The 15063-nt window shown below is 42.5% G+C and overlaps 1 protein-coding gene across 3 annotated transcripts in view; it reads right to left on the reverse strand.

The window, feature by feature from the left end:
- tmem255a (transmembrane protein 255A) overlaps positions 1–15063 on the reverse strand; it is an 80612-nt gene that overhangs the window by 36175 nt on the left and 29374 nt on the right. For 2 of the 3 annotated variants that reach the window (XM_060832049.1, XM_060832048.1), the window contains exon 5: positions 6729–6809. The exons of the other annotated variant lie outside the window; for it this stretch is intronic. In XM_060832049.1, coding sequence (XP_060688032.1) covers positions 6729–6809 — 81 coding nt within the window. The remainder of the gene's footprint in view (positions 1–6728; positions 6810–15063) is intronic. 3 annotated transcript variants of the gene reach the window in all.

Below are 15063 nucleotides of genomic sequence, written 5' to 3' on the forward strand. Positions count from 1 at the left end.
TAGATTAGATTAGATTCCCTATCATGCAGAAACAGGCCCTTCGGCCCAACAAGTCCACACCGACCCTCTGAAGAGTAACCCACCCAGATCCATTCCCCTACTCATGCACCTATCACTGTGGGCAATTTAGCATGGCCAATACACCTGACCTGCACATCTTAGGATTGTCGGAGGAAACCGGAGCAAACCCACGCAGACACGGGGAGAAGTGTGCAAATTCCACACAGACAGTTGCCCGAGATGGGAATTGAACCCGGGTCCCTGGCGCTGTGAGGCAGCAGTGTTAACCACTGAGACACCGTGATATCTATAGCAGTTTTCCACAGCTTGACTTTCTACAGCGTGAGGCTGCAGAGGAGCACAACTGTCACATTATAGCAGAATGACCTGTACACTCTCGGAAGGAATTTAGTCCATCACTAGAGCTCCAACTGAAAAAAGCTAGCTGTTGTAATGGCACTTCTGAGGCCTTACCCATTGTTCTATTAGAGATGTTCTTTACAACAGCTTATCTAGTTTCTTTTTAAATGATGGTTGTGATTTTCAGATTGTGTTTGGAGAGGAGGCCCGACACTTCTGAAATGAGACCTGGGAATGTTTTAGTCTTCAGGGAAACTCTATAAACTGCAGACAGGAAAATGACAAAGAAAAACTTCCTATTCTCAATTCTTCAGAAACCAAGAACATGGTCATACCATCCAGGTGTGGGGCTAATCTACAGTCTAGATTAGATTATTTACAGTGTGGAAACAGGCCCTTCAGCCCAACAAGTCCACACCGACCTGCCGAAGCACAACCCACCCATGCCTCTATATTTACCCCTTACCTAACACTATGGGCAATTTAGCATGGCCAATTCACCTGACCTGCATATCTTTGGACTGTGGGAGGAAACCGGAGCACCCGGAGGAAACCCACGCAGACACGGGGAGAACGTGCAAACTCCACACAGTCAATCGCCTGAGGCGGGAACTGAACCCGGGTCTCTGGCACTGTGAGGCAGCAGTGCTAACCACTGTGCCACCGTGCCGCCCACAATGAGTTGATGATTCTAGCTACTGAAAATAGACATGGATTAATGTCACTGGCGTCCCTCAACTGCAGGAAGTTTTGGACACCTAAACACATGACACAACTCCCCTTTATCAGTGTCCATAACACACAAAAAAAACTTTCACCCAAAGTTGAACCACCATGATAGAATCTCTCAGTGGACCTTCCACTTGGGTTTCACTGCAAGTACACCTTCCAGTAACCATCCCACCTACTTGCTACTTACCAGCAGATAGCCTTTGGATCAATGGGTAATACTGGAAATGTTTTATGATGAATTCCATCTTTCAAATGATGGAATCAACTGCTGCATACTAGACAGGATCAGGAAAAGCCAGGGTCCCTGGCCACCACTGGCAGCTTCAGTACAAACCCCTTTTGAGCTTACGAGTCATGCAACACGGAAACAGACTCTTCTCTCCAACTAGTCTATGCCGACCATAATCCCAAAACTAAACTAGTCCCATATCCCTCCAAATCTTCCCTATTTAAACTTGTGGAGAGGAGTGGCCCGCTCTACAGACTAAGTGGCAAGCTAGTCACCTTAAACTCAGCAAATTAGGTGGTTACCTCTTGGCTTTGGAGATTTACATTCACTGAATGAATAACTGCGCATGTAAAAACTGATCAGTGGAGACAAGACCTTCTTAACCAGCTCAGGCAATTCCTGGTCGCAGAGCTGCCAGTTAAGATTAGTTTAAAAAGAATCCGACCCCAAGTCAGACACAGGACTCAAAGATTCCAGGGTACGGGTGATCTGAGAGAGTTTGCTTTATGGTATCTCTCCCCATTAGTGTAGCAAACAATACTGAGTTATATTCAATCGGAAACAAACAAGCCATTCAACTCACTTGATCTGTCAGCTTCCTCCCTCTCCTCTTTATCTCCCTATTAGCATGTTCCTCTATTCTTTCTTCTCTCACTTGGTTATTAAAGTCCCCTCAAATCCATCTCTGACATTCAGGTTATCCATTGTAGAGTTCCGCACTCGAACCACTCTTTTGATAATGAGCTTTCTCCTGAATTCCCTATTGGATTTATATCACATTGATGACTCACTAGTTTGTGAATCACCTACATGTCGAAACACTTACTCTACATGTATCCTCTCAAACCCCATCATAATTTCAAAGATATTTCCTGTCACTTCTCAGATTTCTCCTTCTACTGGGTAAACAATGTATAGTGATTCTGCCACAATATAAGCCTTGCTCAATTGGCAGTGATTCACTTGCCTTTAAAGTGACACTTTACATAAGCGACATATCTATGCAGCATGCAGAAGGCATCAGATGAGATGGAAAGAGCTCGGAGAGATTCACACTTAGGTAATTGAGCAAATTAATGCTATCATTAAACTTTCATAAATATCTTTGAATTCAAATGCTAAATTGACCTTCACCATAATTGTGTTAAACATCATGCAACACCAAGTTAGAGTCCAACAAGTTTATTTGGAAGCAGTAGTATTCACAGCGCTGCTCCTTCATCAGGTAGATTCCTGATGAAGGGCTTATGCCCAAAACGTCGATTCTCCTGCTCCTCGGATGCTGCCTGACCTGCTGTGCTCTTCCAGCATCACACTCTCGACTCTGATCTCCAGCATCTGCATTCCCCACTTTCTCCTGAGTTTTAAACTTTGTCCACCCCGGTCCAACACCGGCTCCTCCACCTCATAATTGTGTTATCATCTCTGCCTCAATAGATGCCATGGTAAAACATCCCAAAGCTCAGGATTAGTTGCAAATTTTACCATAAATATTCCCTTTGTAATGATACAGATTCATCAGCAAAAACAAACTTTCACCATTTACCTTTTCAAACAGGTAATTAGCATCTCCAATAAAACAGAGAATGTAAATATCTCCCTTTGATATTCAATTGCATTCCATGTTTAAATCCTTCACAATTAACATCTTGGGGGCTATCATTGACCAACACTGAACTGAATCAACACATAACTACTGTAGCTACAAGGGTATATCAGAGACAGTGAATTCTGTAGTGAATAACTCACTTCCTGACTCCCCAAAGACTGTCAACCATCTACAAATACATACCAGGAGTACGATGGAATACTCTCCACTTGCCTGGGTGAGTCCAGCTTCAACAATATTTAAGAAGTTTGACACCATCCTGGACAAAAAAGCCCACTTGCTTGGCATCATCCCATCTACCAGCTTCAATATTCATTGGCTTCACCATTGAAACACAGTAGCAGCAGTGTGTACTATCCACAAGATACACTCCTGCTACTCACCAAAGCTCTTTAGACAGCACCTGGAACTGCTACCACCTAGATGGACAAGGACCGCAGATACATGGGAACACTCTTCAATGCACCCACCAGCCAGTCTTGGAAATATATCGCTGTTGCTCCACAGCTGTTGAATCAAAATCCTGGCACACTTGTAACAGCATTGTGGATATACGTACACCACACGGACTGCACCAATTCAAGATGGCAGCTCACCACCACCACCTTTTCTAGGGCAATTAGGGATGGGCAATAAATGCTAGTCCAGCCAGCGATGCCCATATCCTGTGAAAGAATAAAGAAAACAATACTCATCCTTTCCAAAATAAATTCTGAAGAAACGCACAATTGCTGTAACTGTAATCTCTCACTGAGCATCGTCCCAGTGAATTTACATAGAAGACTGAAATCCTTTTGCAATTGGGGTATTTAAACTGGCAAAGAGTACTCTAGCCAAATCAACGTCTTATACAAATGCTCCCTTATATTCTTGCTTTCAATTCAATGTCCTACATACAAGGGCAATCAAAATAGGATCGGTTATAAAGGCAATACAGATGTAACCTGATTACATTAAAAGGTGTCATCTTTTTGATAAGATGCTCAACCAAAGACCTTAAGTTAACCCTCGAGTACATCACTACGATGTGTAAATGGCTCCGGGGATGTATAAATGCTGGCTTTGTCTCTTATGATGTATTAAGAGTACAAATGAAATACATAATACTTCACATCAACTACATTATTTCTATTTTTTTTTATCTCAACTGTTTTCTCCTTGTCTTCCTGTTAAATCAATCATTTCTTTACTCTCAAGTACATTGTCTCCCAATTACTCACTCCAACTCGCTAATTTCTAGCTGTTACTTCATGCTTGAAGCCCCTTCGAATAACCCCACAAACCGTACACCAACTGTGCCCCACTTAGCAATGAAGGATCACTAAGGCCTTTGCAACCCTAGCTGACCCATTCCATCTTTTCATCAACTCTGCTTCCCAGTAAATCACCAAGAGCAGGGGTGAGTTGGCATCCTGGCTTTAAATGAAATTTGATTTATTGGTGACAACTCCATGTCCCCTTACTGAAAACTTATTGTCTGGCTACATTTTCATTATTTGCCCTCCCCAAGAATACCAGGATGTTGATGTGGAATTCATCACCAAAACCAGCTTAGCATCTCCTCCTCCATTCTCAGAAACCCTATTTTCCTTGAAAGGGTTCACCTTGTTGCATCCTTCATTCAATCAGGTGGAAGCCTAATAAGTTATGAACTTACTGACTTCTTTTAATGCATCCTATCTTTTAAAAAACAAAATTGGCTTAAATTATCACAAAAGCAACCCCAAAATTTGCACCAAGGTATCTTTGGTGCCTGAGCTTTTGAACTGAGCAATTTCTCCATTTCGATCTCCATCTTATGGCCTTGTGTATCTTTGAGTTTACTGCTGTCCTTAAACCCCTCTGCACTTATTCATACATATTTCCTTGGCATCTTCATCTTCCACGAGCCTCTCAGCTTCCATAACCTTTCACAAATTGATTTTGTCATACTCCTCCCTTTCCTCAGCCCTGTAACCTTTGCAATCCCAACTTTCATCAATACATCACAGGAAGTCACTCAAGTTGCTTTGACTTGTTGGGCCAAAGGGCCTGTTTCCATACTGTAGGGAATCTAATCTAAATGCACTTTCAAATGTCCAAACTGCTAATCTCTAGCTCCTCTCTTTACCATTGGTTTATTGGAACATCAGCCAACTCAACCTGCACCTTTGTTGCTCTTGTCGCCAACAAAACAATTAGGTCAGAGTGTAATGACCGGGGAGGCTATGGCTCATAGATTGACAACAAGTCATATGGGAGATGGGTAGGGGTTATGAGGTGGTATGGATGCGGCATAGAGTGTGTGTGGAGCATTAGAAGGTATAAACGATGACAGCTTTTTGTTCTTTTCCCAGCTGTGATGATGTTCCCCCTCATGTTTCTGAGTGGACAGGGGACTAGGATCATTATGTACATTAGAAATTAAACTCTAAACCTCACTTACTTGCTCCTTTCACCTTCCCCAGGAATTACAGCTGTGAGGTGTACCGATCCCTGGTGTTGAGGCCATGTCCTCACCTGCTTCTACTGCTTCCCCTTGCTGACAAAACCAAAAGGGGGTTTTTCCTCGAGGGCCCTGCTGCTATCCAACTCCAAACCTAAGTTGTTCCCATGGCCACTCAGACTCACTTTATTCCAAATCACTGAGAAATGGCAGATGGAGTTCAACCTGGAAAAATGCAAAGTGATGCTGAATATAGGATTAAAGACAGGATTCTTGGCAGTGTGGAGGAACAGAGGGATCTGGGTGTGCAAGTACATAGATCCCTCAAAGTTGCCACTCAAGTGGATAGGGTTGTTAAGAAAACATGTTGTGTTTTGGCTTTCATTAACAGTGGTATCGAGTTTAAGAGCCGCGAGGTTTTGCTGCAGCTCTACAAGTCCTGGTGAGACCACACTTGGAATACTGCGTACAGTTCTGGTTGCCCTACTATAGGGAAGATACAGAGGCTTTGGAGAGGGTGCAAAGAATGTTTACCAGGATGCTGCCTGGATTGAAGGGCTTGCCTTATGAAGAAAGGCTGAATAAGCTTGGATATTTCTCTGGAGAGAATAAGGAAAAGAGGAGACCTGATTGAGGTGTACAAAATAATGAGAGGAATAGATAGAGTCAATAGCCAGAAACTTTTCCCCAGGGCAGGATTGACTGGTACGAGGGGTCATAGTTTGAAGATATTAAGAGAAAGGTATAAAGGAGACGTCCGAGGTAGGTTCTTTATGCAGAGAGTTGTGAATGCATGGAATGCGTTGCCAGTTGACGTGGTGGAAGCAGAGTCATTGGGGACATTTAAGCGACTGATGGACATGCACATGGATAGCAGTGAGTTGAGGAGTGTGTAGGTTGTTACTATATTTTACATTAGGATGAAATCATAGTACAACATCGTGGGCCAAAGGGACTGTTCTGTGCTGTACGTTTCTATGTTCTATAATGGCATTAATCCACTGGCAGGAAGCTAACTCACCAGATGAGGAGTGCAATAAGCAAACCCTGCTCACAGTGGGGAGCAGGTATCCTTATTAAAAGACACCTCGAGCATCATTAAGTATCTGAAATGGCACATGATCTGGTGGGTCTTCTCAAAAGGAAAGGATGTAGGGGCATCTTGTCTGCTCTTCAACCAGCAGCAGGGATACAGCGGGGTAGACTAAAATGAAGGGTAGGAAACAACTGGAGAAATGGGAAGTTTTTACAAAATCTGTACACACGCTTGAGAGCTTTCAGGTTTGTTAAATGTGAGCTGCATCTAAAAGCAACATTGAGCATTCAGAAATATCGACACAGTAACAATACTGAGCCACCATGCGCTAACGTACCTCTCCATTGTAGTCATCTGAAGGATGAGAGGTATCACTGGAATAATACTGACATCTCCCTGCATGGAAGGGTTTGATATCCTGTCGCAAAAGAAGGTAACGTTACTACTTTCTAATGTAACTGAGATCGGCTCAACTTTCGTCACGTGAAACAGACAAGACTTTGAAGAACAAATTTAATTTCAATCTTTTCAACAACAGCATCAAATAGATTGTTTCAGTGGGTCGAATGGGACTGAAAGGTTATACATGTTGCGAACCAATCAACACAGTTTCATCCTGCATTCTTGAGACTATTGGAATTTGGGCGTTCTTGCATCTGTCCTAATGTGTGCAAAATTTCAGTAATAGCTCTTTCTTTTCAATGATATTCAATAATATCAAAATTTAAGACTTCTTTGGTAACGGTTAGGAAGTCAAATTCTATATTGTTGTAGTTTTGGTTTCTGTATCCAAGTGCATGCTATAAACTGAGTGCAATGAGGGCTCACCAGTCTAATCCCTGGGATGACTGGGCTGTTTTTGAGGAGAAAATGACAAAATTTGGCCAATTTTCTTGAATTTCAAAGAAAACGAAGTGATCTCATTGAAACTTGCAAAGTTCATACAGGGTGTGACAGGGTAGATGTAGGTAAAATGTTTTCCCTGGCTGATGAGTCTAGAATCAAAGGAGATAATCTCAGGATAGAAAACAGGCCATTTAAACAGAGATGAGAAGGATTATTTCCCCCCCACTCAGAGGGTGGTGAATCTTTAGAATTCTCTACTCCAGAGAGCTGTGGAAATTCAGTCACTGAGCGAGGTCCAGGCAGAAATCAGTGGATTTTGATTAGATTAGATTACATACAGTGTGGAAACAGGCCCTTCGGCCCAACAAGTCCACACCGACCCGCCGAAGCGCAACCACCCATACCCCTACACTTGCCCCTTCACCTAACACTATGGGCAATTTAGCATGGCCAATTCACCTGACCTGCACATCTTTGGGCGGTAGGAGAAAACCGGAGCACCCGGAGGAAACCCACGCAGACACGGGGAGAATGTGTAAACTCCACACAGTCAGTCGCCTGAGTCGGGAATTGAACCCGGGTCTCTGGCACTCTGAGGCAGCAGTGCTAACCACTGTGCCACCGTGCCGCCCATTAATGACATTGAGGGACATGGAGATAGTACACTGAGGGAGATGATCAGCCATGATGTGATTAAATGTTGGAGTAGGCTTGATGGTCTGAAAGGTCCACTTCTGTTCCAACAAAATGTAAAAGAGCCAAACCCAGACTATCGGATATTTTCCCTTGTGTGCTGAAAGAACATGTTTGATGTGAACACCTGGAACTTTCCCCAGGGGCACTGACTACTTGGACCTACCTCCCCCACCCTGAAGGTTCTGATCGGGATGTCCCAACTTTCACATTGTCCTGAGATCTTATTTCCGAACGTTGCGATGGCTGGAAGCGAACAAACACTGTTAAGATCAGAAGACATAGGAGTGGAAGTAAGGCCATTCAGCCCACCCAGTGCACTCCACCATTTAATCATGGCAGGTGGGCATTCCAACTCCACTTACCCGCACTCTCCCTATAGCCTTTAATTCCTTGCGAGATCAAGAATTTGTCATTCTTTGCCTTGAAGACATTTAGCTTCCCGGCCTCCACTGCACTCTGTGGCAATGAATTCCACAGGCCCATCACTCTCTGGCTGAAGAAATGTCTCTTCATTTCTATTCTAAATTGACCCTCTCTCATTCTAAATCTGTGCCCACGGGCCCTAGTCTCTCCACCTAACGGAAACAATTTCCCAGCGTCCACCCTTTCTAAGCCAATCATTATCTTGTAAGTTTCTATTAGATCTCCCCTCAACCTTCTAAACTCTAATGAACACAATCCCAGGATCCTCAGCTGATCATATGTTAGGCCTACCATTCCAGGGATCATCTGAGTGAATCTCCGCTGGACACGCCCCAGTGCCAGTTTGTCTTTCCTGAGGTATGGGGCCCAAAATTGGATGCAGTATTCTAAATGGGGCCTAATTAGAGCTTTATAAAGTCTCAGAAGCACATCGCTGCTTTTATATTCCGATCCTCTTGAGATAAAATGACAACATTACATTCGCTGTCTTAATCACGGACTCAAACTGCAAGTTAACCTTTCGAGAATCCTGGACCAGCACTCCCAGATCCCTTTGTATTTTGGCTTTATGAATTTTCTCACTGTTTAGAAAATAGTCCATGCCTGTATTCTTTTTTCCAAAGTGCAAGACATCGCATTTGCTCATGTTGAATTTCATCAGCCATTTCCTGGGCCATTCTCCTAAATGGTCTAAATCTTTCTGCAGCCTCCCCACCTCCTCAGTACTGTCTGCCTGTCCATCTAACTTTGTAGAATTGGCGAACCTCGCCAGGATGCTGCTCAGTTGTCAAAATGTCCTTGGAAACCCCACTCTCAATGTTCAACATTGTTCATTACAGCTGAAGGCAGAAATCCTTTTGAGAGGGAGGGAAGAAATGAGACCTATAAACTGAGTAGGCAGTAAAGGAAGGACAGAAATATTAGCTCCATCTCTGCATGGGGCACTTGTGAAGTACCAATTTAAGTTGAGAGTTGGTGGGGCACAGTGACAGGAAGACAAGACAAATAGGGAGTGTATTTCAGACAGTCTTCTCAATCAGTATGATGTGGATCCAATCAGGAATCAGGTAGTATGTAATAGAACATAGAACAGAGAAAAATACAGCGCAGTACAGGCCCTTTGGCCCTCAATGTTGCGTCGATCCAAGCCCACCTAACCTACACTAGCCCACTATCCTCCAAATGCCTATCCAATACCCGTTTAAATGCCCACATAGAGGGAGAGTCCACCACTGCTACTGGCAGGGCATTCCATGAACTCACGACTCGCTGAGTTAAGAATCTACCCCTAACATCTGTCCTACACATACTACCCCTTAATTTAAAGCTATGCCCCCTCGTAATAGTTGACTCCATACGTGGTGAAAGGTTCTCATGGACAACCCTATTTGAACCCCTAATCATCTTGTACACCTCTATCAAGTCACCCCAAACCTTCTTTTCTCCAATGAAAACAGCCCCAAGTGCATCAGCCTTTCCTCATAAGATCTTCCTACCATACCAGGCAACATCCTGGTAAACCTCCTCTGCACCCGTTCCAGTGCCTCCACATCCTTCCTATAGTATGGTGACCAACACTGCACACAATACTCCAGATGCGGCCACACCAGAGTCTTATACAACTGCAACATGACCTCAGGACTCCGGAACTCAATTCCTCTACCAATAAAAGCCAGTACGCCATATGCCTTCTTCACAGCACTATTTACCTGGGTGGCAACTTTCAGAGATCTGTGTACATGGACACCAAGATCCCTCTGCTCATCCACACTACCAAGTATCTGACCATTAGCCCAGTACCCCATCTTCTTGTTACTCTTACCAAAGTGAATCACTTCACACTTAGCTACATTGAACTCCATTTGCCACCTTTCTGCCCAGCTCTGCAGCTTATCTATATCCAGCTGTAACCTGCCACATCCTTCCTCACTGTCAACAACTCCACCGATTTTCGTATCGTCCGCAAACTTGCTCACCCAACCTTCTAGCCCCTCCTCCAGGTAATTTATAAAAATGACAAACAGCAATGGTTCCAAAACAGATCCTTGCGGAACACCGCTAGTAGCTGCACTCCAAGATGAAACTTTACCATCAATTACTACCCTCTGTCTTCTTCCAGCCAGCCAATTCCTAATCCAAACCTCCAACTCACCCTCAATGCCATACCTCCGTATTTTTTGCAGTAGCCTACCATGGGGAACCTTATCAAACGCCTTACTAAAATCCATATACACCACATCTACCGCTTTACCCTCATCCACCTCCTTAGTCACCTTCTCAAAGAATTCAATAAGGTTTGTGAGGCACGACCTGCCCTTCACAAAACCATGCTGACTATCCTTGATCACATTATTCCTATCCAGATGTTCATAAATCCTATCCCTTACAATTCTCTCTAAGACTTTGCCCACAACAGAGGTAAGACTCACCGGCCTATAGTTACTAGGGTTACCCTACTCCCCTTCTTGAACAAGGGAATGAGGCAGGTTTAATAAGTGACACTCGAATAAAAGGTTCCCATAGAAAACACAGTCACCATAAAATGGCAGAATTTAACATTCTGTTTAAGAGGAAAGAACTTGGGTCAGAAACAAATGTGTTAATTTAAATAAGGCCAATTACAAAAGGAGTGTGGGCAGGTCTGGAGTGAACTGGGAAAGACATTGAATAACAAAGATGGTTGAGGAATAATGATAGACATTTAAGAAGTTAATTCTGGGCTTACAGCAAAGATATGTTCCAGTAGGTAAGCAGGATTCCAGAAAGAATCTAGAAAGGGGATAATCAAGCATGGTAAAACAGGAAGTTAAGGATAGTATCAAATTTAAAAGAAAAGTGTCAAAAATTATCAGTAAACAAAAGGATGGGTAAAGTTTTAAAAGTCAGCAAACAATGATGAAAGAGAAAAAAAAGGAGAAAATAAACTTTGAAGTAAATTTCCAATGAATATTAAGACAGACAACAATAGCTTCTTTAGAGAGCCAAATTGAACACGGGTCCATTAGAGAATGAGGCTGGGGAAATGAAAATACTTTGCATCAGTCTTCACAATAGACCAACAGCATTTCAAAATGACTAATTAATCAAAGGACAAAAGGAGGTGAGGAAATAAGTACAATGACTACCATTAGAGAAAAAAAATGGTGGGAAACAAATGGACTGAAGAGCAATAGGTCCCCTCAACTTGATAGGATGCACCCTAGAGTATAAAAGGAAGTAGGTATGGAGTTAGTGGAAAGTAGTAATCTTCCAAGAATCCTTAGATTCTGGAAAAACGTCCCAGAGGATTGGAAAACTGCCTATGTAACACCTTTATTTAAAATGGGACAGAGATTTTAAAAAGGTAATGATAGGCCAGTTAGCTTAACATCTGTTTTTGGGAAAACTTTAGAGTCTATTATAACGGATGTAACAACAGGGCATTAAGAGAGACATAATATAGCAGAGGCAGCATGCCTTCATGAAGGGGAAGTCTCTGAGGAGGTAACAAGCAGGACAGATAGTTTTCAGGTTGGTAAACTGTAACTACTAGCTAGCCCATAATTTCATTACAATATATATTAATGACTATTGCTGAGTTTGCGGATGACACAAATGGAAAGGTGGTACTGATTGGAATTTAGAAGAACGAGAGGCAGTCTCATTGAGACATAGAAGATTCTTAGAGGAATTGATGCAGCAAGGTGGTTTCCCCCTGTGGGAGAGTCTAGGACCTGAGGGCATCATCTCAGAATAAGGGCTTGCACATTTAAAATGGAGACGAGGGAGAATTTCTTCTATTAGAGTGTTGTGAATTTGTGGAATCCTTTACCACTGAAGCTGTTAAAGCTGGGTCATTGAGTCTATTCAAGGCTGATTTGGTTAGATTTTTAAACAGTAAGAGCATCAAGGGAAAGGGCAGGAAAGTGGAGTGAAGGATGATCAGATCAGCCATGGCATCACTGAACTGCAAAAGCAGATTCAGTGGGGCTGAATGGCCTCCCTTTGCTTCTACATGTTCTGGTTGTAGGAGGAAGAATGCCAACACCCATGCAGACGGATGGAGGGATAGCAAACAGGGGATTGTTGGAATAATTAAAATCTGGGTTGGAGTGGCTTGCAGCAAATCCAAAGCTGTTTAATTTTCCTCATTATTCAAGTTGTAAGCTTGCTAGCTGTGAGGAACAGAAGTGACCAGAATACATGGCTAACAGATATGGATATGGTAAGGTAACTTCATTTACAAACTGATAATTGCTATGTACAGTCACAAATGGCCACAAACCACCCATATGTGATTCACATCTCTTTCTCAGATATAGCGACTTTTGAGTGAAATGGGCAATGGAAGTTAGAAAAAATGTCATTGTCCCTTTCTTCCTCCTCTATTTTAGATAATATAACACTTACTTTGTTGAGCATTCCAAAATATTGGAGAATGCACTAGCGTATCAAAAATCACAAGCTTCTGGAGGATGCAACATTCTCCAAGATCTCTCACAAAGTTAGCGACTATGTCTTCAGCACTTCAAGCTTCTTTTGTCAAAGCGGGTTTATTTCTGAGATCGGACAAATATGGAGCATGCAGTAGCAACAGATTAAGCTCCAAGACTGTGTCCTGCTGATCATCTAGTCATTTCCACAAATTATGAACTCATATTGAAGGTTGGTTTTAAAGTGGTCAGCTGTTTCAAAACTGCCAGTCAGCTCGAGAGTTAAACTTAGGATGGAATTTCAAATTGTCAGTACCCCCTGGATCGGTACAGCTCAATATACACTCTAAACTATAACTTCTGTAGGTTATAGGGTGGCACAGTGGTTATCACAGCTGCGTCACAGCTACAGGGACCCAGGTTCAATTCCCGCCTCTGGCAACTGTCTGTATGGAGATTGCACATTCTCCCAGTGTCTGCATGGGTTTTCCCCCACAATCAAAAGATGTTCAGGTCAGGTGAATTGGTCATGCTAAATTTCCCATAGTGTTAGGTAAATTAGTCGGGGTAAATATAGGGTAGGAGAATGGGTCTGGGTGGGTTACTCTTCGGAGGGTCAGTGTGGAATTATTGGGCCAAATGGCCTGTTTCCATACCATAGGGGATCTAATCAGAATGCAGCGTAATGCCAAAATTCAGGAGAATCCTCTGTAGCACCAGTAAGATCATTGTAATTCCAGTCAGATTATTATGTGGAAGAATTTAGGAACCAGATCTAGACTTTCACAATGCTATTTTGCATCGGTCCTTAGCATCAAAGTAGCAACTATTCCATCAAAGAGGTATAATCTTAAAATGAAAGCTGATATAGTTAGGGGGCAATATTAGGCATCTTCACACAAAAAGACAGAAGAAGTCCTTAGAACGATTACCAGATTTCAGCTAAATGACCATCTAGCTAGCTTAGGAGAAAACTACAGATGTTTGCTGATTTGAGTTTTACAACCACCAGAGATAGAAACAGAGGCCTGAAACAGCCATGGTGATGTTAAAGCAGATCCTAATAGTCAGGGCTGGAGAGCAGTCCTGTGATGCTTAAAAGTCAATAAGAACATTCCAGAAGCAGAAAGCTGTGTGAGTATCAGAGAGGAAGACATCTTATAAGGATGTTGAAGACATAAGTTTAGGGAACCCATGTGAAGTAAGTGAGTTAAGTCAGTAGTTTGATTTAAGGGTCTCAAGGAGAATTGTGAAATGAAAAAAGTAATATCTAGTAAATGTACAGCAAAGTGCCAAAACAAAACTATGCCAGTAGAGTGAGGGGCTTTAGCGACAAGAGTCACACTTCCCTCCGGTTTTAGTGTCTGTAAGGGTATTCCTGGCACAAAAGGGATGGAAATCTCTTTCTCATGTTTGGAGTGAGATTACTCCAATGATTCTTGTATAGTGTCGCATAGTTTGTTCAGTTTTTCTTTTGCATAACACACTTTTATGTTCTCCTGTTAAAAGTACGTTGACAGCCTCTTGTGAATATGTTCAATTACTGACCTCCACAGTAAACAAAAAAGTAAAAATAAAACTATATAGTCTACCAAGGTAGCTTTCAGTCTGAAATTGGACTTATCCAATAAGATCACCAACTAGGTTTATAACATAACAAAAATCTTGTACATTTTACACCAAGAAATGGAACACGTTATACTTTTGAGCTCAGAAACAGGATGATATTAGTTCTCAATACTTTTTCAAAGAAAACTCAAAGATGCTTTATAGTGCAATGAAAAGCAAGAGGATAACAAAGAAAGCAGAAAGTCTATAAGAGATCAAAATGGGGGTGGATGGTCTGTCGCACATGTGTGCGTGCGTTTGCATGTGCACATGTACCTTGCATTTGTCATGAGGAACACAAGCTCCAAACCTCCTAATATTCCCTCCTTCACTAGGTTCATCCCACTCAACATTTCACACTTTCCTTAAGCCACGCCATCTGTTCCTCCTGACAAATGCAAGGTAACGAGGAACAGATGCTGTGGCTTAAGGAAAGTGTGAAATGTTGAGTGGCATAAACATAGTGAAGGAGGAAATATTAAGAGGTTTGGAGTTTGTGTGAAATATATCCCAGGCTGCAAAGAGAAGGGACAAAATAGTGGAACCTGACCAATATAAGAAAGTAAGAATAGGAGCAGAAATTAGGCCATTCAGCCTATCGAGTCTGCTCCGCTATTCAATCATGGCCGATAGGTTTCCTTACCCCATTCTCCTACTTTTTTCCCCGTAACCCTTGATCCCCTTGAC

The sequence above is a fragment of the Hemiscyllium ocellatum genome, chromosome 11 (genome assembly GCF_020745735.1).
Source record: "Hemiscyllium ocellatum isolate sHemOce1 chromosome 11, sHemOce1.pat.X.cur, whole genome shotgun sequence".
Taxonomy (NCBI): Eukaryota; Metazoa; Chordata; class Chondrichthyes; order Orectolobiformes; family Hemiscylliidae; genus Hemiscyllium; species Hemiscyllium ocellatum.